The sequence below is a fragment of the Prionailurus bengalensis genome, chromosome E2 (genome assembly GCF_016509475.1).
Source record: "Prionailurus bengalensis isolate Pbe53 chromosome E2, Fcat_Pben_1.1_paternal_pri, whole genome shotgun sequence".
Classification (NCBI taxonomy): domain Eukaryota; kingdom Metazoa; phylum Chordata; class Mammalia; order Carnivora; family Felidae; genus Prionailurus; species Prionailurus bengalensis.
In genome coordinates, this window is record NC_057352.1 from 9,520,566 (window position 1) to 9,541,835 (window position 21,270).

A 21,270-nucleotide genomic window follows, 5' to 3' on the forward strand; every position below is an offset into this window, starting at 1 on the left:
AACCAGAACCGCGGATTCCCACCCCCCACCCCCAAACTCCCTCTCCGACCATCTCAGGAAACGGCATTGGGGTTCGCCAGTGGCTCAACCCAGAATCCCTCAGTAAATCCTGCGGGCTCCTGTTCCCAACTCTCCGCCTCCGCGGCCACACCCCCTTGCCCCAGGGGAACCGCACAGCTTCCTAACTTACCTCCCCACCGCTGCCCCTACTTATCTCCAAATTATTCTCTTGCAGCAGCCAGCCTCAAGCCAAACACAACGCTTGCCTGCTTCATACCCTCGAGGGGCTTCCATTAGCTAAAAATACACCCAGAGTCCCTACCGTGGCTGACTGGGCACCAAATGATCAAGCCTGGGTCCCCTCTGATTGCGTCTCTTATTCACTACCCACCCCCCCCAGTCACGTCATACAGGGACACCTGCTGTCGGTGACTCCCAACACACCGTGCCTTTTCCTGCTCCTGCCGTTCCCTCTGCCTGTAATGCCCTTTCGGGGCCTCTCCGCCGAGCCAACTACTTTCCCGACTAGTAGACAGTACCTATGGGTTCATTGCCTGGAGGAGGTCGTGGTGGCACCCTCCAATCACCCCAAGACCTCATTTCTCTTCTCCTTGGGCTGCTGACTCCCATTTCCCTGGAGCCTTCGGGAGGAATTGGGAATCCCGTTTCCTCACCTGGGAACCCCATTTCCCATCAGTTCCTGGGGGCTGAAGCGGCCGGGACCTCTTTACCCAACTTGCACAAGGGTAGCGACGAGGCTAAAGTAAACCCCACGTTGGAGCCTTGGGAAACTACAACTCCCAGGAGACCTCGAGACTGGCTCTCCCGCTGGGGGGGCGGCCGCGCCGCACAGCTTGCTGGGAATTGTAGTCCGAGGGTCTCGCAGGAAGGAAAGAAGTCCCATCCTGGGGCGGGGGGGGGGGGAGAGTGGCCGAGCGGTTATACTGCTATGGGGGTGGGGCTCCGAGCAGGTGAATGCCTGTGGCCAAGGGCAGAGCCAGGCCCAAGTCCTAAGACTCGGGGTGCTTCCCATGTCACCCGGAGCGCTGCTAGGGGTTTGACGCTTCAAGGACACAGCATACCAGAGGGAGGAACTGCAACTTGGACACCCCTGGGGGCCAGACTTCCCTCACCCCACCTAGTCATGGGGCCTGCCCCAAGTTGTAGTTTCTGGCTCATCAGTCTCAACTGCACGTCTGGGCGTAGGAGAGTGTCCCAACCTGCCAACTCACCCCCTCCCCCACTCGGGATCTATATGCCTTTGTTCTTTGGGGACACCCCACCCCTCAAGGCGGACAGACCTTGCACTTGAGGGGCTGTTGGGAGTCCCAGGGAAGGAGATAAAATGCAGATTCCCTGCACTATCCTGGGTTGGTGCAAAATGTCCTCCAGCAGGTGCTTCTCCAGTGGCTGAGAACCTGGCTCAGTGGGGCCACAGTCTTGCCCTCTTGGTCCCAGGGTCCCCCAGCCCAACCGCCACTCTCACCCAGGCCTCTTGCTGAGCCCCAGGGACAGCCCATCAGCAAGGTCTTCCTCCTTCTCTTTTCTGGACTCATCCGTCCCACGTGCTCCCGGTGTAGGTGGGCCCCATAAATCGGTCAGGTCTCTAGGGTTCCTTCTGGAAGCACTGGCCCAGCTCCGGGCCCCAGCAGATACTATACGCCACCCTTCCAGGACCACAAGCCTGGCGACAGCAAAGGTAAGGACCGGCACCTGCCTGGCTCCCGGTTGTCCAGTAATGTCCAGAATGAATGAAGGCCAGGCCTTGGCCTCCCCCCCCCCCCCCCCCCCCCCCCCCCCCCCCCCGAGCCTCCACTGGCCCGCGTGCCAAACGCAGTACAGTTCTGGGGCACCCGGATGGCCCGGTCAGCTGAGCTTCCGGCTTCACCTCAGGTCACGATCTCCTGGTTCATGAGTTCGACTCCCACATCGGGCTCTCTGCTATCCGTGCAGAGCCCGCTTCACGGATCCTCCGTCCCCCTCTCTCTGCCCCTCCCCGGCTTGCGTGCGCTCTCTTGGAAAAAATAAAACGTTAAAAAAATTACAAATGCCACGCAATCCTAACTCAGCACTAACTGCCACCAGTTAAACTTCTGCCTTACTCCAGCCCCACAGGCTTGGAGTGAAACCGGAAGGGACGGATGGAGCCTCCCACCCTCCGTTAGTATCCCCGCCTCACTCACGCGGGGGTGGTGGGGGGGGTGGGAGGGCTCCTGGCCCCGGTCACCCGTGGGCGACCCCCAGCACCCCGGCTGTTAACCCCTCCGAGAAATGAGGGGTCCGAGGCCGCGAGTGGTTAAATAATTAATAAGATTACCAACGGTGTGTTAATTACAAAGAACGAGAGTGGAGCCACAGGTGGTGCATTTTCCAAACGGAGAACCAGGATCGGAGAACCAGGATCCGCGGCCCCGGGGCCCAGGGGTCCGGCCACCCGGGCGGGGGCAGCTCCGTAATAAATAGTGGGGGAGGGGGCGGGGGTCAGGGCTGCTCTGGCTTCTTCTTGACAGAAATCCGCTTCTTCCTCGCCGCCAGCATCTCGTAGAAGGGGTCCACGCTCACGGCGGCCCTGCGGACGGCGTGGGGGGAGGGGGTCCCGGGTGAGGGCCGAGGGGTCCCGGCCCGGCCCTCCCTGCCCGGGGACCCCGGAGCCCGGACTCACTGGATGGACTTGATCCACTCCTCCTTCTCCTCCTGCGTCGGGGCCGAGATCCGGTACACCACGTGGTTGCCCTCCACCACTCGGCCGTCGGCCTCCGTTTTGCAGGCTTTGATGAGCTGCCCCTTGTTGTTGGGGATGTAGAGCTCGAAGCAGTTCTGCGGGGACCGGAGAGCGGACGAAGGGCAGGTAGGAGCCGGCCCCAGGCCCAGAGGAGCCCCCTCCCCGCCCCCCCGGAAGGGGTGCGGGGCCGATCGACCTTACCGGTTTTCCGGGGGTCATCCACTTCGCGGATGCTCAGATTCTCCAGGGGGATGATACCTCGGGGTTCCTTGTCCTGAAGGCACAGGTCAGGGGGGACTCACACCCCCAATCCTCGCCCCAGCCCCTCCTCCAGAACCGTGTTTCATTAGGGGCACTTTGTTGCGGCGGCCCTAGGGCGCTGATAGAGCCCCTCCCCCCTCAGACCGGGAGTCCCGCCCCCAGCCCCCTCCTCCCTCAGACCCAAGAGCCCGGGCCCCCAGCCCCACCCCGCACCCAGACTCAGGAGATCAGACCCCCCACCCCTTCCTCCCTCAGCCCCGTGAGTCCAGACCCCCCCAGCCCCTCCTCCTAGGACCCCGGAGCGGAGCCCGGCTCTGCCCTCACCGTAGTGTACTCAAAATAGTAGAGGCAGTTGTCTGTGAGGATAAACCAGCGCCGCTTCCACGTCTTCACCCGGCCCCCTGAAAGGGAAGGGGTGGGAGGGGGCCTGGGCTCAGCGGGGGGCGGGGCCTCTGGGAGGGCAGGGCGGGGACTGAGGCGGAGCGAGCGCAGGGAAGGCGGGGCCTGGCGCAAAGCGTTGCGTGGGAAGAGAGGCGAGCAGGGACGGGCGGTTAGGGCCCCCAGGACCCCCGCCCGCCCCCGGCGCGGGGCGCCACACTTTCTAAGCCTGTCTGTCGGCCCAGGGCCCAGGAATCCAAGTCCCCAGCCCCCTGCTTCGGGGCCCCGAGGCCGGGGCGGCCCCCTCCCCGATGTCATGTCTGTGGGGAGCAAGGACGGGGGGCTGCGTACCTACCTCCTGGGGCAGACAGCGAGAAAGCAGGCAGGACCAGGCGAAGAGGAGGGAAGGCAGAAGAATGGGGTGCCCCCAAAAGCCGCAGGCGACAGAAATGGGGGGAGCGAGGGAAGGAGAGCATGGGGAGTAGGAGACAGGAACAGCAGAGAGAAACACGCAGAGATGGAGGGAGGGAGGGAGGAAGGGGGAAAAGAGAGGGAAGAAAACCAGTTACATCGACATGACCCGCTCCCTCCCAGGGGGGCCAAAGATCCTGAGCCCCACCGTGAGCGAGCACCTCCTGGCATCGGGCCTGGCTCCAGCTCACCCCCCCCCCCCCCCCGGACAGGTCCCGGGCCAGGAGGGCCCTCCCCGAGGAGGTCATCCCCCCCGAAAGGGAGAAGACAAAACCCCCAGTCCTTGGCCTGAGGCGGGTGGGGGCGCTCAGGTGAGCTGTAGGACCAACTGGCTGTGTGACCTTAGGACAACCTCCTGCCCTCTCTGGACTGCAGTCCGCAGACCCACTTGGGCCCACACCTTCCGGCTTCACGGAGACCTGTCTCCGGGTGCCTTGTCGTCCCCAAAGGGTTAGGAACAGCAGTAATGGCTCTCATCGGGGATCTTGGTGAACACAACTACCACAGGCCCCCTTTGCTGCACAAGCTTTAGCTTCTGAGGGAAGAGAGGCCTCTCTCTAACTGCCACGAAGGGAGAAAGTGCACTCGGGTAGGAGATCTGGGGCCAAGGCCACTCCCGCCCTGTGGCTGTCCGAAGGATGGCGGCTGAGCCTCAGTGTCCTCATCCGGGAAACGGGAAGCTTCCCCGCTGCCGGGGTGGGGCTGGAGGGGGGCTAGTCGCTGGGGAAACGCCGGCTTGCCTCTCTCCTGGCCTCTCAAGGCCAGGGGCACCAGGTGGCCTCTGAGGAGTCTAACCTCCCCCGCACCCCATCGGCCTCCCCTGGAGCTGACTCCGGAATCCATCTACCCACTGGTGGCGGGAGAGACTGGCCTGCCCTTTTTATGTGGACCAGGACACCTGGGCACCCAGTCAGGGACCTGCTTGCTGTTGGAGAAGCGAGGTCTTGGCTTAGGGGCACAATTCCACGGTTGGGGGAGCGGGAGGAAAGCCCTGCTGTGCCCCCCACCCCCACCCTATGCTGGGCCCTCCCGAGGCCCCAGCTTCTCCACTATCCCTGCTGGAGCGGCCATTCACCGCCTCTCCACTAAAAAGCCACAGCTAGCGCTCCCGCGGCGCCCATCATTACCAGCCGGGGCTCCCAGCCAGCCAGCGGCTCGGCTCGCAACCTTGACTCTGCACTGACAGCGCCCGGGGGAGCTTTTAACGTGACTGACAGCCCATCCTGCCCCGGAGATCCTGGCTTCATGAGGCTGTGGCTTGGCTGGCGGGGTTTTAAAAGCCCCCAGGGGAAGCTCCCATGAAGCCATGGTGGAGAAACCACTCCAATCCTCAGATAACCCGACGCGAGGGGCACCCGGCTGACCCCTAACTTACCCTGACTCTGCTGGCGCTGTGTGTTTCCAGGTGGACTGGCCCCACCCCGCCCGTTCCGTCCCAGCCGGGGACTCTTTCGTTCATGAGACCAGAGCCCGGCATTTTATTCGGTGCTCCCTAACTCCTACCCTACCTCCCTAAGTATTTCTGGGCCCCCTCCTCTCTGCCGGTCCCTGTGCTTGGGCCCAGCACACAGGCCTGATCTCATTTTCAGCCCCATTTTTCAGATGTGGAAACTGAGGCTCAGAGAGGTCAAATCGTTTGCCTAAGATCACACAGCAGGTCCACAGGGAGGTCAAGTCCAGAGCCAGGGGCCCCCTAACTTCTCCCTGCAGAGACGGCCAAGCGGGGTCAGTAGGGGACGTACCCAGCTTAAGGAGCCAGCCCTCCCGATCCGGGTTGAAGAAGGTGTGGGTCAGGTCATTCCCATCATCTTCAGGAATCTTGAAGGGCTCGTTTCGGATGCTGTCGTAGAGGTTCTGAGGGGCGAACGGGGGCAGTCGGCAACTCCAGGCCCCGGGGCCCCTCCCGGGGCTGCCTGGCCATGGCGGGGGGGGGGGGGGGGCTCCGACAGCCAGGGAGGAAACGGGGACCACAGGCGGAACGGCTCAGGGAAGAAGGAACGGGGCGGGGGGGGGGGGTCAGATGGGTGGAGGGGGTCCCGGAGCAAAGGAAGTTGGAGAGGGAGGAAAGACGCTGAGCTGCTACAAAGGCCCGCAAAGTTCTCGAGAGACACAGAGACCCCGAATGAGCCGGAGGGCCAGAGAGAGACAGCAGAGAGAACCGGAGAGACAAAGACCGAGGGAGCCAGGGAGAGACGAAGAGAAAGGAAATGGACAGGTTGACGTGATCCCGCTGGACGGCTCAGGCACCAGGGGACCCGTGGGGGCGAGGGGGGAGGGGGGGGTCAGTGGTGGGGAAAGGGACAGCAAAAAGGGGCTGCAGGGAGGGGGGGGTAGAGGGGGCCTGACCCTGAGCAGCTCCTCAGGCAGGTCCCCACCCTCGTTGATGCCCCGGTTCATGGCCACGAAGCGCTCCAGGCCTGGCTTGTCCCGAACGTTGGGGTTGTGGAGGCTGGTGTTCAGCATGATCACGGCGAAGGACAGCACGTAGCACGTGTCTGCACCACAGACAGTCAGGTGGTGACGACACGGGTAGGTGCCCCCACCCTCCCTGCCGGCCCCTCCTTCCCAGGCCCCAGGAGCCTGGGCCCCAACCTGTGGACTGGAAGACCCCAGGGTTGCACAGGCAGTATCGCTGGGCAAACGCTTCCATCATCCGGTCAATCTTCTGGGCCTCCCCGGGGAGGCGAAAGCTCCAGAGAAACTGCCTGGGTTGGAGAGGAGCCGGGTGTGGATGCCGGGAACTGGCAGAACCCCCCCGCCCTGCTCTCAGTCCCTGTGTTAGGAACCAGCCAAAAACAGCCCTGCGGCCTCAGCTGGCCCATGAGCATTGATTGGCCTGGGGCTTCTGGTGGATTCACATGGAAGAAACTCTTCCTTTCCGCAAAGCTTGCGGTCACCAGAGGCTTCTGCTGCCCTGTGAGAGGAGGGCCTACAGACAGCAATGCCAACACAGGGGAAGCACAACCAAAAGACAGAGAAGGCTGGCCTTCTGGCAGCATAGGAGTCCCTGGATACAGCTATGCCTGAAGGAGGCCCTACTGTGGACTTCGGTGTTACGGGAGACCATCACTTCAATTTTTGTTTCTGTCTTCGTTTTGAGCAGGGCTCGTCGTGTGTAAAGAAAGCCCTGACAGTTACGCTCCTGCCCTTCCGACCCCATCCCTCTCACCTGAGGGCCTGCACCAGGTTGAGGTCAGTAAACTCGTGCAGATCCACGAAGGCATGGAGCACTGCCAGGTTCAGCTCTTCCCTGGGAGGACAGGGACGGAGTCACGCACAGGAAGGGGACTGGGGAGTCTGAGCCACCTCGTCTGCGCCGTGGCTGCCTCTGGAGCGGGTGACAGTTTTAGCTTGGCCCCATCACAGGCCTGACACCAGGGCAGGAATACTCAGAACATGCCCTTGGGAGGACCATCTGTTGCGAGATCATCCCTGGATTAGCCGAACCTTTGCACAGTTAAGAGAGACACGGCAAAAGTGTGCTCCACCTAGGTGATCCCCCAGCTTCTGGAGACGTCCAGAAATGGTCCCTACAATCTCCCAGGCGTCCACAGACGGTCTCCATGCACCCCAGACGTCCACACAACAATCCCACAACACCAGCTGTCCACAGAGGGTCCCTAGACATCCCCAGAGGGCTACCACGTCCCCCAGATGTCCGGATGGTCCCCACACCCCCCAGATGTCCGTGAAACAATCTCCATGCACCCCAGATGCCCACAGACGGTCCCCAGACACCTCCAGATGGCCCCACACCCCCCCCCCCAGGTGTCCACACAATCCTCAGACAACCAGACACGCAGATGGCCCTGTGCACCTCAGACGTTCAGGTGGTCTCCACGTGCCCCAGGTGTCCACAAATCCCTAGGTACCCCAAACATCGCAGATGATCCTCACGCCCCAGATGCCCAGGGGTCCCTGTGCTCCCTAGATATTCACAGATGACCCCAATGCCCCCTGGCTGTCCCTGTAGGGTCCCACACAAGCCAGCTGTCTACACGTGCGCACGATACCCACAGATGTTTTTCACGGTCCCCAACATTCCAGACATTCAGAAGATTCCCACGCCCCTCCCCAGGTTCCCCCAGGTGGTCCCCAGGCTCCCACAGACCCCTGTGTCAGTCCGTTCTGTCCCGGCGCGGGGAGAAGGCTGGTCTATCAGGGCCCTTCCTTGGGAGAGGAAATTGGGCAGTGAAAGGGCAGGAGCTGGGCGCGGGGGACCATGGGAACCCGGCGGGGTCTCACCTCTCCCCCAGGTAGTCCCCGATGGCTGTCTTGTTCAGGCCCTCGCCCTTGTACAGGAAGCGGGCGATCTCCTCGGGTGTATTCTGCAGAAGTTCGTTCTCCACCAAAAACTGGATCCCCTGGTGGGTGGGGGCGGGTGGTCTCAGCACAGGGGGCCGGCGGAGAGCCACTCCCCACCCCCTCCCCCAGCCTCTGCCCTCCACAGAACCGGGCCAGCTTTCGTTTTCAGGCTTCGCGCAGGTCCTCAAATACCCCCGCCTCAGCCGAGCCTCTGCGCCTACTGTTCCCTCCGCCTTTGCCTGGTGAATCAAGCACCAAGAGCAGGGTCTGCTCCCCCTTGAGCCTCCCAGGCGGAGGGTACAGCACACGCGAAGGTCAGGAGGCGGCAAACGCCTGGTTAGTGTTCGGAGAACAAACGGACGGCCCAGATCTGAATTCCGGGGATCAGGACCACGTCTGTCCGCCTCAGGCAGACCTTTAACTATGGCACTTCTGGGACCTGAAGGTGCCAGAACCCTCGGCCCGGGTGTCTGCCTGGCTGATCCCAGCCCTGTCTGTGGCCCAAGCACCTTCTTGGGATCCATGTTGAACTTCTTCCTGCCCATTGCCATCTTCCGGTTCCGTTGCAAAGTCTTACTGCAGAAGAGAGCAGGGGATGGAAGGTCAAAGCCTGGGCATCCCTGGCCGGGCCTCGTGACCCCCAAGTTCCCCACCCCAGCCCTCACCTGCCCTCATTGGCCTCCAGACCCTCCACCTCGCTCATGGCTTCACTGAGCTCCTCCCGAAGGCGCTGGATCTCCACCAGCAGCTCCTGCTTCCGCCGCCGGATGTTCTCCAGCTCCATCCGCTCCTCCGGAGTCAGGTCTGGGGGCTCTACGGGTCAGAGTCAGGGACTGGCGGTCAGTTCTGGGACTGGGAGCCTGGGTTCCTACAATCTGGGGGAGGACAGGGCTGGGGCCGGCAGGATTCCCAGGTTGGAGAGGATGAGGGTAGGGCCTCCTCTGTCTGCTGGAAGAAGGGGCTGGAGGTCTAGACAGGGGGATCTAGACTTTCAAGTCCTCGGGGAGGAGGAGGCTAGGTAGGGGTCAGCACTCCTGAGTCTGAGGGAGAAGGGGGCTGGGAGCCCGAACTGCTGGGCCCATTACTTGGAATGGGGGTGAGGCCTTGGTTTTCTGCCTCCATTCTTGGCGAGGTAACTGGGAGCTTGGGTGTCCGGACTCCTGGGTCCATGAAAAGTAACTATGGCAGGGAGAGCTGCTGACAGCTTGTAAGAGTTGCGGCAGGGGGGCGGGGCATCGAAGGCTCCCGCCCCCGCCTTAGCGGGATCTCTGCAGCCCCCAAGATTTCTCCCCACCCAACCGCCCCAGAAGCCCCCCTCCCGGCTCCCAGCAGGCACTGGGCTCGCCCGGCCCTTCCAGCAGGAATGGTTCCACCCCGGCCTCGCCTCCGCCGCTCCATCCCGCCCCCTCCCGCCGCCACCGGAAACAGGCTCGGCCCAAACAATGGCCTGGAACGCCCTGCTCTCGGGGCCCGCCGGAAGCCCGTCCCGCGCCCCGCAAGAACGAGGCGACGACGGGGCCGAACGGCTCCGCGCAGCGCGCGCCGGGAGGGATTTTCGCTGCGGAACGTTCGGGTCGAAAGGCTCCATCGGCTCCCGGCCGGCCCCGCCCCTCCCCGACCTACCATAGACACCGTCCTCCATGGCGGCTAGGAAGGCCCGCGGGGAGTCCGGGGCGGTCCCGCCGGTCGGGCCTGGATCCGCGTTGGCCCGCGGGCTCGGGTGAGCCCGCTCAAACGCCCCGGGAGCCACCGCCGCCTCCTCAGCGCCAGTCCTCAGCGCTGAAAAGACTCTCCCTTCGCCTCCCAACCGCCCCGCCAATAGAGACCGCCCCTCGTTTTGACACCGCCCAATCCACGGCGGGCCCTCTCGTCTGCCCCGCCCCCGACCCCGAAGGACCGTCCTCCAGGGCCAATAGGCACAAAAGGAGACGACGTAGCACGGTCCGGCCGGAGGTAGACGGTCTGTGGGACCAATCGGAGTGCGGGCAGGGAGCCGGGTGCCGCCTCCGAAACAAAAGAAGGCACCTGGCTGGTTTGCCCGCCAATGAGAAGGCTCGGAAAGGAGTTGCATGGAGGTGGGACTATGGGCCAGCACAGAGAACTGCGCCTGCGCCAGGGCTCTAGGATGCTAGTCCAACGGAGGCCGGCCTCTAGTAATAGGTTGCTGGGGAGCGGCACTTTGTTAGTCTCGTTGCTAGGGGGCGGGGCCACAACTGTCGGCTGTTCCCGTGAGCCACACCTCCTTGGCTGGCTTAGCAGGTTTTTGACCGCAGCGGTTGCCAGGCAACTGGGAGCAGCTTGGGCCCATCTTTTGGCCTCCGGTCTCCTGGTACTGGCCGCTCCGATCTCCAGATCGGACACCCTTCACCCTTCTCAGGTCCTTCTCAGGACCTTCCCGTCCATTTAAGTCTCTTGAGAGTCTCGGAGTGCTGAAACAAAAGACTTATTCTTTCTTCCAAACGAAAACGCTATCGGGTATCTGTCACAGAGCATGGGACAACAGGGGAAGGCCAAGTATAGTGAAGGCTCCGCCTTCCTGGCGCCTTCTGCCTCTCGGGCTCCTCCCTCTCGCCCTCAAACTCCTCCCCTTATTTTAGCGTCCTCTCCCCCCCCCCCCAAACAACCCCTTTTCCTCAACATCCTCCCATTTCTCTGGTTCCTTCCCCGCTCTGACTCCCCTCACTTCAGGCCCCACCTCTTCTTAAACTCCTCCCTCCTCTCGGAGTGTCCCCCCCCCCCCCACACACACACACGATGCCCTCCCCCCTCCCCCCTCCCCCTCCAGCCTCTCATTTCCATTCCTTGTAGAAAACGCAAGGGCAGGCAGCTGGCCGGGATGGAATAGTCTGGGCATCCCTGTCATGGGCGGATCCCTAACTGCGTCTGAGGTGGTGTCTGGGCCTTGTCCTCATTCGCCGTCCCTGGGCTAGGCAGGTGGGGACAGATTCAGGGCCAGGACCTGGTTAAGCTGACAGATTAGACACGGAGCCTCTTAATCCCCTCACTGACCTTTATGAGCGGCCCACACCTTGTCCTCCCCAGTGGAAACCCAGGCTGTGCGGGCCCGGCCCCGTTCTCTTTCCTTCCAAACAGAACCCTCCTCCTGTCCCTTCACCCTCAATTTAACACCCTTCTCCGTGCCTGTGTTCCCATTACCCCGCTTCCCTACCCCCAGACACCCTGCACTGGGAGAACAGCTAGCTAATTAATCCCATCCGGTTTTTAAGTGGGGATTTTGAAGGATAAAGGGAGGTGGGGAAGCCAGAAGCGGGGACCTGGGTTGGCGCAGCACTTGGGCAAGCTAATGGGCAATGACAGTGCCTGCCCTCAGTCCTGGGACACGGGGAGGAAGGTGTCCTCCTCCCTGGCACTGGATCCTTCTGCAGCTGGCTCGAAGCCTGCTGGGCACTTAGGTAGATAGCAGCATGGTGGGGGTTGGAGGACAGGAGCGAGGAACCACACCCCAGAAACACACTCACAGACACCAGGGCTCCCAGTGATTTAATCTGGGGTACAATTCTCCCCCGAAACACACACTTTCTCTCGGCATTCGGAGCGACCTTCTCCTTCCCCAGCCCCGAGCTGGACCAGAGGGAGGAGATTCTGGCCCTCAGCCACAGCCTGCCCTGTCATTCACACATCCAAGTTCAGAGCTGACCTCCAAGAGCATCTCCCCTCCCAGTCGCCCCTGGAAGGCCATGCGTTCCAGCAGCAAGAGGAGCTGGGAAATCTACAGGACGCTCACCCCCACCCCTAGCCGTCCCCTTCAGGGAAGTGAGGAATCATCCGGTGGAAAGGTCCTTTGAGAATTTCAAGTTCCAATGCCCCATTTTTACAGATGGGGAAACTGAGGCGGGGAGCGGGGAGTGATTTGCCCAAAGTCACACGGTACGTGGCGGCAGAGTTGGGATTTAGAGCAAAGCTTCCTGGATCCTTGTAAAGGACTCTATTCCAATTAGCTTAAGCTCAATTTCTAACCCTCTTGTAGGAACCATGGGAAAATATAGATAGATATCTGTATTTATATTATATATATAATACACATATTTATAACGTCTTTAAGAAATAGACACACATCACTAGGTGCAGGATTCCAGAGCACTGTAGACTCATCAGCCTTGGGCCTCTCCTCTCTGCCCAACAAGCAGCCCTGTTATCCCCAGGGTCTCGTCTGGGTCCTCCCTTTCTCGGTCAGCCCAGAAATGCTGTCTATCAAATCCCGAGTCCACTTCCTAGAATGGCCAAGTTCTAGGAGCTGACTAGAACTTTCCAGGTTTTAATAATGGACAACTCTGGCTCCCCAGAGCTTTGATTCCCTTTGGCATCAACAGAACCACAAAGAATCATCAAGATTCTCAACTCCATTGGGCAAACTGGAACCAACAAATCTCAGACATCCAGAATCACCACTCCTTCCTTGACTCTGTGATCAACCTAGAGACACAGAATCCTGATTCCTTTGGACATTCTAGAATGGCACTTTAAAAAAAAAAAAAAAAACCAACCTGTGGATCATTAAGAAGCATTGATTATCTCCTTGGTTTGATGTTCTACAGCAGGGGGTCTGGAGTTATCTAATATCAAGGACTCCCAGTCTGTCACGTTAGCCCTTCCAGACCCACAGACACTCTGTTGTTTTGTGCATTCTAGAAACATAACTCTTGAGTTTCCTCAGCATTTCTAGGTCAAACCTATTCTAGAACCACCAGCGCTTGCCTCTGCGGTCAATCTAGATTCACAGAATCTTAACTCTTGGGCCTTCTGGAACCACAAGGTCTTCTCTTGACTTGCAGTCAACTTTCTGTCATCGGCTAATCAAGACGGTCTTGAATTCTTGGGGCATTCCGTAACCCTCCCTCCTTAACGTGGTCTAGGAAAAAGTGATTTGCTGCTTGGTTAACTGAGTCTAGAAGCAACAGTCCCTTGAATCTTAAGTCAATCCAGACCTACAAACTCTTCATCTGTTGTTGTCCCTGGAGGAGGTATATACCACTGATTCCTGACCCTGCTCACCAACCAAACCCAGCCATGTAGAGGAATCTAGAACCACCGGTCTTTGCCACTTAGGTGGTCCAGAATTCTGGATCCCTCAGCTCTGGGGAGACTCGGGAATCAGGCTGATAAAGGGGTCTCGAGAGGGAGCATGGAACGCAGAGGAATTAAGATCCAGTATGTCTGGGGTGGGCCCACTAGGCATGGGAGACCTTCACCAGCTAATAATTTACCCAGCAGGCCTGTCGGTCTTGGGAAACACCTGCCCCCATCCCAGGAGAGGACCCTCGCTCTCTCCACCTTGCTATTTCCGGGAAGGGGGTACAAATCGGGAGACACCAGCTGGCATCACGGGGGCAGGGTCAGTGCCAGGGTCGGTGTGAGTACTTGGGGGCTGGCAATGCCATCTTCTGCCTCCGCTCCGTCCTCCTCCTTGGCCTCCTCCTCCTCCTCTTCCTCCTGGCAGCAGCTCAGTGCAAGTTCATTCTCGTAACAAAATGCAGCCAGAGAACCAGGGAAGCTGGACTTGGGGCTGTGTGAAGCCCGCTCTGCCTGTTCATCCAACTCCTTGGCGCTGCAGACTGGTGTCCCTGGGACCTCGTAAGTGCGGTGGAAATGGCGGTAGTCGACCTCGTACTGGGAGCCACGCTGGAAGAGGACCGGCTCAAAACGATGGCCCCAGAGCAGCTCACCAGGGAGGTAGGAGGAGCGACACTGTGTGGTCATGGCCGTGGCCTCAACCATGCCCTCAAGAATGACCACCAGCTCAAAGTCAGCCCGGGCCAGCTCGGCACGTCCTAGTTCATACAGAGGACTGGCGGAGTCGATCTCGTGCACGATGGTGATGGGAGACACGAGGAAGATTCGATCAGTGCCGCCATCAAAGCCCACGTCCACATCCTGGTGATCCAGGGGAATGTACTCACCCTCCGGGGTCACTCGAGGCTGCAGCGAGAAGAGAGGGGCCAAAGATAGATGGCGGGGAGCGCAGGGATGAGTGGAGACAGAGATGGCGAGATTGAAGGAACGGAGGAAGGGGAGGAGAAACAGGCAGGGGTGGGGGGGAGGGGGGAACATGGACCCAGAAAATAAAGAGAGACGGAGAGAGACTCAAGGGGTTTGGGGATGGAAACCCGAGAGAAAAAAAGAGAGGGGACAGAGGGACAGAATGATATTGGCATAGAGCCACAGGACCAGCCCCCCGAGCAATCTGGGGCTATCTGTCCCCGCAACCCAACTACAAGCCTCTCCATACCAGTGTGTGTGTGTGTGTGTGTGTGTGTGTGTGTGTGTGGAGGGGCAATGCAGTCCCCAAACCAGGTATTGGTAGTTTCACCCCACCTACCCTGACTGGTTCCATACCCAACCTCCCATGTCAGCACCCCACAGACTTCGGGGAGAGAGAGTATCCCTCCTAGTCCTGAATCGTAGTCTCAAACAATGGAGAAGGAGCCCCCAGAGGCTGCTGGGAGTTGTAGTTCCCACCATCATTCCGTCCTCCCTCTGACCGAAGTCCAGCCTTACCCCAGGGTTCTTAAGTGTCTTTACTCGGGCAAGGACAACTACTGCCCTAGAATTTGGGCAGTCTGACCACACTTGTAGAAACAGTAAGACGCCTTCTTCAGGGCACCGGAGGGAGCCGCTACCCCAGGGGCCAAGGGGGGTTGTAGTTGTTGTTTTGGTGATAAGGTGCTTTCCAGCCCTTTACTCCTCTGAGCAGGAGGCTGGGGGCCAGACTGAGCCACTGAGATACGGAATGAAACCTCTCACAAATGCTGCAGGACCCCAGGCCCAGAGACCACGGAGTATTGTGTTCCGTGGCTCTGCGGTCCCTTGGGCCTACACCTGCCACAATCCCACGGGGGCCTGGCCTCAACACAGGCTACTCTCGGTACCACTGTGTCGGCTGGTTATCGTTAACCTGAACCACGGTTGACGCCACCCACAAAACGCCATCACCTGCTCAGACCGTCCTTTCTGGGCACCTCCCCTGCCCACAGACGCTTCTGGGAATTGTAGTGGAGAGCCTTTACAGCCCAGGTGTGGCTCTCTCAGGGCTAGACACCCCACAACCCCACTGGGGCCAGCCCATCCTCAACCCACGGTGAGCTCTTCGCGTCTCAAGATCTGTTTCCAGTCCAGGTCGCCAGTTAGAACTGGTCACCGACCTCCCTCTGGGGTTTACGTCGCCTACAACCGGTCCGGGAAGGAGCCTCAGTCCACAAAGAGGGGGAAGCAGGGTCCCCGCCCGTGAGACTGCTGGGACTTGTAGTCCACGCGCCCTCCGGGCCCGACGTACGCCCCGCCCTCGAGCCTACGTCTCCCACCCCACGCCCCCCCCCCAACCCCCCCCCCCCCCGCGCAGGGCCCCTCCCCCGCGCCCCCGGCCTTGGCCTTCCCACCTGCAGCAGCTGGGCCCGCACGTGGGCCTCGACCAGGTGGCTGCGGCGCAGGTTGCCCACGCGCCACATGAGGCAGAGGCGGCGGTCGCGCAGCGCCACGACGGCGTTCTCGCTGAACACGAGCGTCTCGTTGCGCTTCTTGGGCTTGGCCATCTTGGCCATGACGGCGCCCACGACGAAGGCGTCGAGCACGCAGCCGGCGATGCACTGCAGCACGACGGCGGCCACGGCGGCCGGGCACTCCTCGGTGACGCTGCGCACGCCGTAGCCGATGGACGTCTGCGTCTCCAGCGCGAAGAGGAAGGCGGCCAGGAAGCTGGCCACGTGCGAGAAGCAGGGCGCGGGCGGCGGCGGCGCGGCCAGGTCGCCGTGCAGCGAGGCGATGAGCCAGAAGGCCAGGCCGAAGAGCAGCCAGGAGGCGAGGAAGGAGCAGGAGAAGAGCAGGCACATCCAGCGCCAGCGCACGTCCACGCACGTGGTGAACAGGTCGCTCAGGTAGCGCGCGCCCTGGCCGCCCAGGTTCACGAAGCGCACGTTGCAGTGCCCGTCCTTCTTGACGAAGCGCCCGCGGCGCCGCCCCGCCGGCGACGCCACCCACCCGTTGCGGCACAGCCCCGGCCCGGCCTCCTCCTCGTCGCCGGCCCGGCCCTCTCCTGGCTCCAGGGCGCCGCTAAGGCGGCGCAGGGCCCTGGCCAGGCCCATTGGGCGGGGACACCCCCTCCACTTGGCCTAGTAGGGGGCGGGCGCCCCGAACCTGCGGAGAGAGACACACGGGAGGCAAGGTCAGGGGCGCCGGGAATGGGCGGGCTCATCGGCCGGGCGTGCTCCCTGCGCCTCGGCGGCCTCATCTGACAGATGGGGGGGGTGGGGGGGGTGGGGGCACATCATATCCTGGAAAGCCAGAACGGGACAGCATCAACGACAATATTAATAGGAGATGCTCGTGGGGCGACCACGGCAACAGAACCGCAGGCGTGACGGCGTTCGAGCAAGCGCCCCGAGGATTGGCGCAGACGCCTGGACAGTGCTCACCGGACCCCGTGGTGAGCGCTTGACACGAATCGACATACTTGAGCCTTAGGCCGGTGTGGACGTTACCGTCCCCGTTTGATAGAGGAGGAAACTGAGGCACAGAACGTTTAACTTGCCCACGGCCACAGCGGAGTGAGCCAGGATTTGAGCGTTAGCAAATCCAGAGTCCACAAAGTGGTAGCCGCTTCTCAACGTGGAGTCCGCAGGGAGAGATGAGCCCCGGGCTCCGAGGTCACCGATGGTTCCAAACCCCGCTCAGAAAGCTGAGGCAGCAAAAGGAAAAATGGTGGAAGAACGGAAGTTCCATCAAAATTAAGGGGCGCCTGGGTGGCTCAGTTGGTTGAGCGTCCGACTCTTGGTTTTGGCTCAGGTCATGGTCTCGTGGTCTGTGGGTTCGAGCCGCGTGTCGGGCTCTGCGCTGACAGCTCGGAGCCTGGAGCCTGCTTCGGATTCTGTCTCCCCCTCCCTCTGAACCTCCCTTGCTCATGCTCTGTCTCTGTCTCAAATTGCGCTTCAAAGGACACTGTCGGGACAGTGGAAAGACAAACCGCCATGGGGAGAAAATAATTGCAAATCCTATATTTAAGAAAGTTGTATTTGAAATATACAAAGACCCGTTACAGTTCAATGGTAAAAAGATAACGCGATTTAAAAATAGGCAAAGTATCTGAGTGGGCATTTGTCTAAGAAAGATCTACAAAGAGCCAATAAGACAAGCACAAAAAGCACAAAAAAAAGGTGCTCAAGGTCATTAGCCTTCAGGGAAATGCAAACCAAAGCCGCAATGAGACACTGTCGCCACCTTCTTGGGAAGATGACAGATACTGGCAAGGACATGAAGTGGGCCCCCTCCTACCTACTGGTGAATGGAAAATGGAGTCCCTCCTGTGAAACACAGCCTGGCGGTCCCCTAAATGGTTAAACAGTCGTGCCTGGGTGGCTCGGTCGGTTGAGCGTCCGACGTGGGCTCAGGTCATGATCTCGCGGTTCACGAGGTCGAGCCCCCACGTCGGACTCTGTGCTGACAGTGCAGAGCCTGGAACCTGCCTGGGGTTCTGTGTCTCCCTTGCTCTCTGCCCCTCCCCCGCTCATGCTCTGTCTCTCTCTGTCTCTCAAAAATAAATAAACATTAAAAACAAAACAAAACCCGAAGCACGGACACACTGGGGCACGGATGAACCTCGAAAACATCATGCTAAGTGAAACCAGCCGGGTGCAGGAGACCACGTGTCACACACTTTCGTTTATATGTCCCGATGGACAAATCTGTACCTTGCAGACTAGTGATAACTAGGGCTGGGGCGATGGGGATGGGATTGGGGCGTGACAGCCAGAGGCCACGGGTTTTCCTGTTGGGGGTGCTGAAGCTGTCCTGCATTTGACTGTGGTGATGGTGGCACAACTCCATGAAAACACTAAAGAAACACTGAGTTATCCACTGAACGTGTGCACTGTGTTTTTATCTGAATTCTATTTTTATTTTTCAAATCTTGTTTTTGAGTAACCTCTCCACCCAACGTGGGGCTTGAACTCACGACCTCGAGATTAAGAGTCACGCGCCCTACCACCTGAGCCGGGGGCGCCGTTATCTGGATTGCATTTCAATGAAGCTGTTGCAAACAAAACAAAACAAAACAAAACAAAACAAAACAAAACCAAAAAACAAACCCACGCTCAGCCCTGACCCTCAGATCTTGGGCAAGTCCTTCTGAGCAGTTTCCTCAACCATGACATGGGGGGAAGTTGGACTTTTTCCAGCTCAGGAAGGGCCTTCTAGTCATCATAGACCAAGGGCCCAATCCTGGTTCGGTTGCCGACCCACTGTGTGCCCTGGGACCACTGGCTTCCTTTCAGGAGCCTCATCTGTGGAAAGACCCTGGGCTCCCGAGTCAGGCGGTTCTAGGCTGAATCCCGGCTCAGCTACTTACTGACTCCAGGACTGGGGGGCAGGTCGCATACTTTCCCCAGCCTCCGCTCCCTCATCTGGGAAGTGGAATCTCAGGGGCTCAATAGGGTGAAGGAGAGAGGAGGGAAGGAGCGGGACAGGGACCTGGAGGCCTCGTCACCCCACCCCCAGCAGCTGCGGAGGAGGGACTTCTAGAACCCGTCTGGGCTGGGGGCTAAACGCTTTGGTATCGGTACCGGCAGTATTTACCAAGCACCTATGTACTGTGTGCCCCCTGGGCCAGGCTCCGGGAGCCTCATGGGCTTCTCGGAAGGCCAACGTTAAGTTCGACACCACCCTCCCACACCTCACTAAGCTCTGCACCTGCTGTCCATGACCACCTGGACGGCTCTGCCATGTCCAGTGGTTATCCTACCCATTCTGCGGAGGTCGGATAGAGCGGACTGGGCCTGGCTGCGTCAGGCATCCATGATGTAGCCCGACCCTGACTCTTTCTCGCTCTCGACAACCCTGGGAGTTGGAGGTCATCCTTCTGAAGAGGGGAAACTGAGGCTAGCCGCTCAAGGGGCCAGGTTTGAAGCCAGGCTCTGACGTTTGCGTTTGTGGCCCTCTCCGGCCCAGAAGTCCCTACTTGGCACTGGTTCCATCAGGGGCCACCGAAGTCAGGGGAGGGGAGGTGGACCCCAGACTGGGTCCTCTCATACCCAGCCACCCACCTGTGGCCACAACCCTGGGGCACGGGAGGCTTTGCTTTTCACAGTGAAGCCAACAGAGGCACTGAGGTCCCTCCTTTGTCTCGGGTCCCTCGGCTGGGGAGTGGAAACCCCGGACTCCCATCCAGGTTTCTCAGCTGCCAAACCCTGAGCGACGGACCACGGACAACCTCAGCAAGGGCACGCTTATTGCCTGAGCACTTACTATGTCCTTGGCCTTGCAGGAGCGCAGGGGATGTCTGCAGCCCGCCCACCGGACTCCACCTGACCCCGCCGCTCACCTCACCTGGACTCTTCTGGAAGCTGGGAAGTCCAAATCATTGCCCCGCTTCACAGGTTTGGGGACTAGGCCCGGGGACCTGGCCAGACCCACGCGGTGCCGAAGGAGGGGTGCCCGTTTGGGTCCGGAGCCTTTCTGAGCCGGGACTCTGCCTCCTAAATCCCACCCTCGGCCCCGTGCGGCAGGGGTGACCGTGCCCGGTTCACAAAGTCGACGGGGGCCTTCACCTGCAGAGGGCCCTGTCTGCACCCAACGTGGCCCAGCTCAGAGGGTGGATGGGACACAAGGCTCAACGTCCCCCCCGCCCACCCCCCACCCTGCAGAGGCAGGACAGGAGGGAAAGGATCCAGAGCCTGTAGTCCCCTCCCCCCATCCTCCCCCTGACCTGCCAGAGCAGCTTAACGTTTCCATATAAAGGAGACGCAGGGCTTAAGGTGTGTTAATTTGGTGTCAAAGTCACTGTCTAATCTGGGGCCAACGAGCTCCGCCCCCCCCACCCCAACCTCCCTCCCCCTCAAAAGAGCAGCATTTTCACACTCTGCCCAAGACCCTGGGTGGTCCCCCTCCGCCCCAACAGGGTCTGGACAGCAGGCTGGAGGGCAGAGATTGACGGGGCGGGGCGGGGCGGGGTGGGGTGTGTGGGGACAGAGAGCGAACCAAGGCAGAGGCTCAGAGTGGACAAGGAGGGGTGCTGAGAGGGAGCCCAGAAGGAGGGGAAGACAGGCCCCACCGGGGGTACAGGGACCCAGAGAGAGAGGGACAGACACCCAGAGGGAAGGGGACAGAGACAGGGTGGTGGTGGTGGGGTGCACAGAGACCTGGGGAGGTGGCCAGAGACCTAGAGAGAGGGGACAGAGACACGGTGGGAGGGACAGGCAGACTAGGAGCAGCCGGGCAGGGAAGAGGTCTCAGGAAACGGGGAGCTGGGGAGCCAGGCTCGCGGACAGGGACAGGGCAAGAGAGGGTGGGGGTGAGGGGGAGAAGGCAGAAAGCGGAGATGGGGTCAGAGACGGAGGCGCCGAACTGGGAGTGGGGTGGTGGGGGAGAGGTCGTTCCGGGGCTGGAATCGGTCACCGAGGGTGAGGCAGGACCTTCCCGGGGGAACAGCGAGGACGGGGAACGTGGGGCGGAAGGGCCTGGGCGAGGAGGGGTGGGGAGGCGGGATGGTCTCAGCCCGGGGCCTCTGCGCCGAGGCACATACCTGGTGGGGCAGCCCACCCCCATGCCCTCCGCCGGGGGATCCTCTGCCAGGGCCGCGGGGAGGCCTCTGTGGGCGCTGAGGGGCAGCGGTGTGTCCTGGGCCCCAGGGGCCTCGTGCCGGGCGCCCGACCTCTGTGGCTACAGGCGGATCAGAGGCCCGGCCGAGGGGGGGCCGGGGGGTGGGGCCAGCTCAGAGCCGCAGAGGGGGAGCCAGGGAGGACGGCCAGGCAGGGCGCCTGGGCCGCAGCCCAAGCAGGCTGGAGAGGAGACGCGGTGGCAGACACAGAAGGGGGAGGGGGCAGGGAGACACGGGGAGATGGGGACACAGATGAGGGACCAGCGGGGGCAGGACAGAGATGAAGGGGGGCTCCTGGAGACGAAGCCTTAAGAAGTTGGGGGATGCAGGGGAGGGAGCCCCCCAGAGACCCGGACCAAGTTCCACACGGAATCAGACTGGGGGCAGGCAGGTCCGAACGGCACCCGATGGGCTAAGAGACCCGAAGCGGGGATTCCCAGTGGCCTCTCCCAGCGCGGTGGCCTCCGGACAGCTGGGTGCCAGATTCCCGCCTCCTCCTCCAGCTTCTTCGTAGGGAGGAGCCAGCAGGATG

At 60.9% G+C, this 21,270-nt stretch overlaps 2 protein-coding genes across 4 annotated transcripts; both read right to left on the minus strand.

Annotated features, from left to right (window-relative positions):
- Positions 1–2,293: 2,293 nt before the first annotated feature.
- On the minus strand, positions 2,294–9,977 carry CYTH2 (cytohesin 2). 3 transcript variants are annotated; one of them, XM_043600402.1, is made up of 12 exons: positions 9,761–9,974; positions 8,803–8,950; positions 8,647–8,713; positions 8,078–8,196; positions 7,002–7,082; positions 6,425–6,537; positions 6,179–6,327; positions 5,575–5,686; positions 3,308–3,384; positions 2,924–2,996; positions 2,663–2,817; positions 2,294–2,569 (listed from the first exon to the last, which is right to left on the minus strand). In XM_043600402.1, the coding sequence occupies exons 1-12, from the start codon at positions 9,777–9,779 to the stop codon at positions 2,297–2,299; spliced, it is 1,386 nt and encodes a 461-aa protein (XP_043456337.1). In that variant the 5' UTR covers positions 9,780–9,974; the 3' UTR covers positions 2,294–2,296. The 3 variants fall into 3 exon arrangements, with proteins under 3 accessions (XP_043456337.1, XP_043456338.1, XP_043456339.1); XM_043600403.1 differs by lacking the exon at positions 9,761–9,974 and adding an exon at positions 9,223–9,331 and having other exon boundaries at positions 3,308–3,386; positions 5,574–5,686; XM_043600404.1 differs by having other exon boundaries at positions 2,482–2,569; positions 2,919–2,996; positions 9,761–9,977.
- A 1,635-nt stretch (positions 9,978–11,612) lies between these two features.
- On the minus strand, positions 11,613–21,149 carry KCNJ14 (potassium inwardly rectifying channel subfamily J member 14). Its single transcript, XM_043600407.1, has 3 exons — positions 20,664–21,149; positions 15,532–16,285; positions 11,613–14,074 (listed from the first exon to the last, which is right to left on the minus strand). The coding sequence occupies exons 2-3, from the start codon at positions 16,231–16,233 to the stop codon at positions 13,478–13,480; spliced, it is 1,299 nt and encodes a 432-aa protein (XP_043456342.1). The 5' UTR covers positions 16,234–16,285; positions 20,664–21,149; the 3' UTR covers positions 11,613–13,477.
- Positions 21,150–21,270: the final 121 nt, after the last annotated feature.

Excerpts from the sequence above, each read along its gene's own strand:
- CYTH2 (XM_043600403.1), bottom strand. The coding sequence starts at position 9,307 with ATGGACCCAGGAGTCCGGACACCCAAGCTCCCAGTTACCTCGCCAAGA. Across the intron at positions 5,687-6,178 it reads TGCCTGAGGAGCTGCTCAGG|AACCTCTACGACAGCATCCG; the intron begins GTCAGGCCCCCT and ends TTCGCCCCTCAG. Across the intron at positions 2,570-2,662 it reads GAGTGGATCAAGTCCATCCA|GGCCGCCGTGAGCGTGGACC; the intron begins GTGAGTCCGGGC and ends CGCCGTCCGCAG.
- KCNJ14 (XM_043600407.1), bottom strand. The coding sequence starts at position 16,233 with ATGGGCCTGGCCAGGGCCCTGCGCCGCCTTAGCGGCGCCCTGGAGCCA. Across the intron at positions 14,075-15,531 it reads TGCGGGCCCAGCTGCTGCAG|CCTCGAGTGACCCCGGAGGG; the intron begins GTGGGAAGGCCA and ends TTCTCGCTGCAG.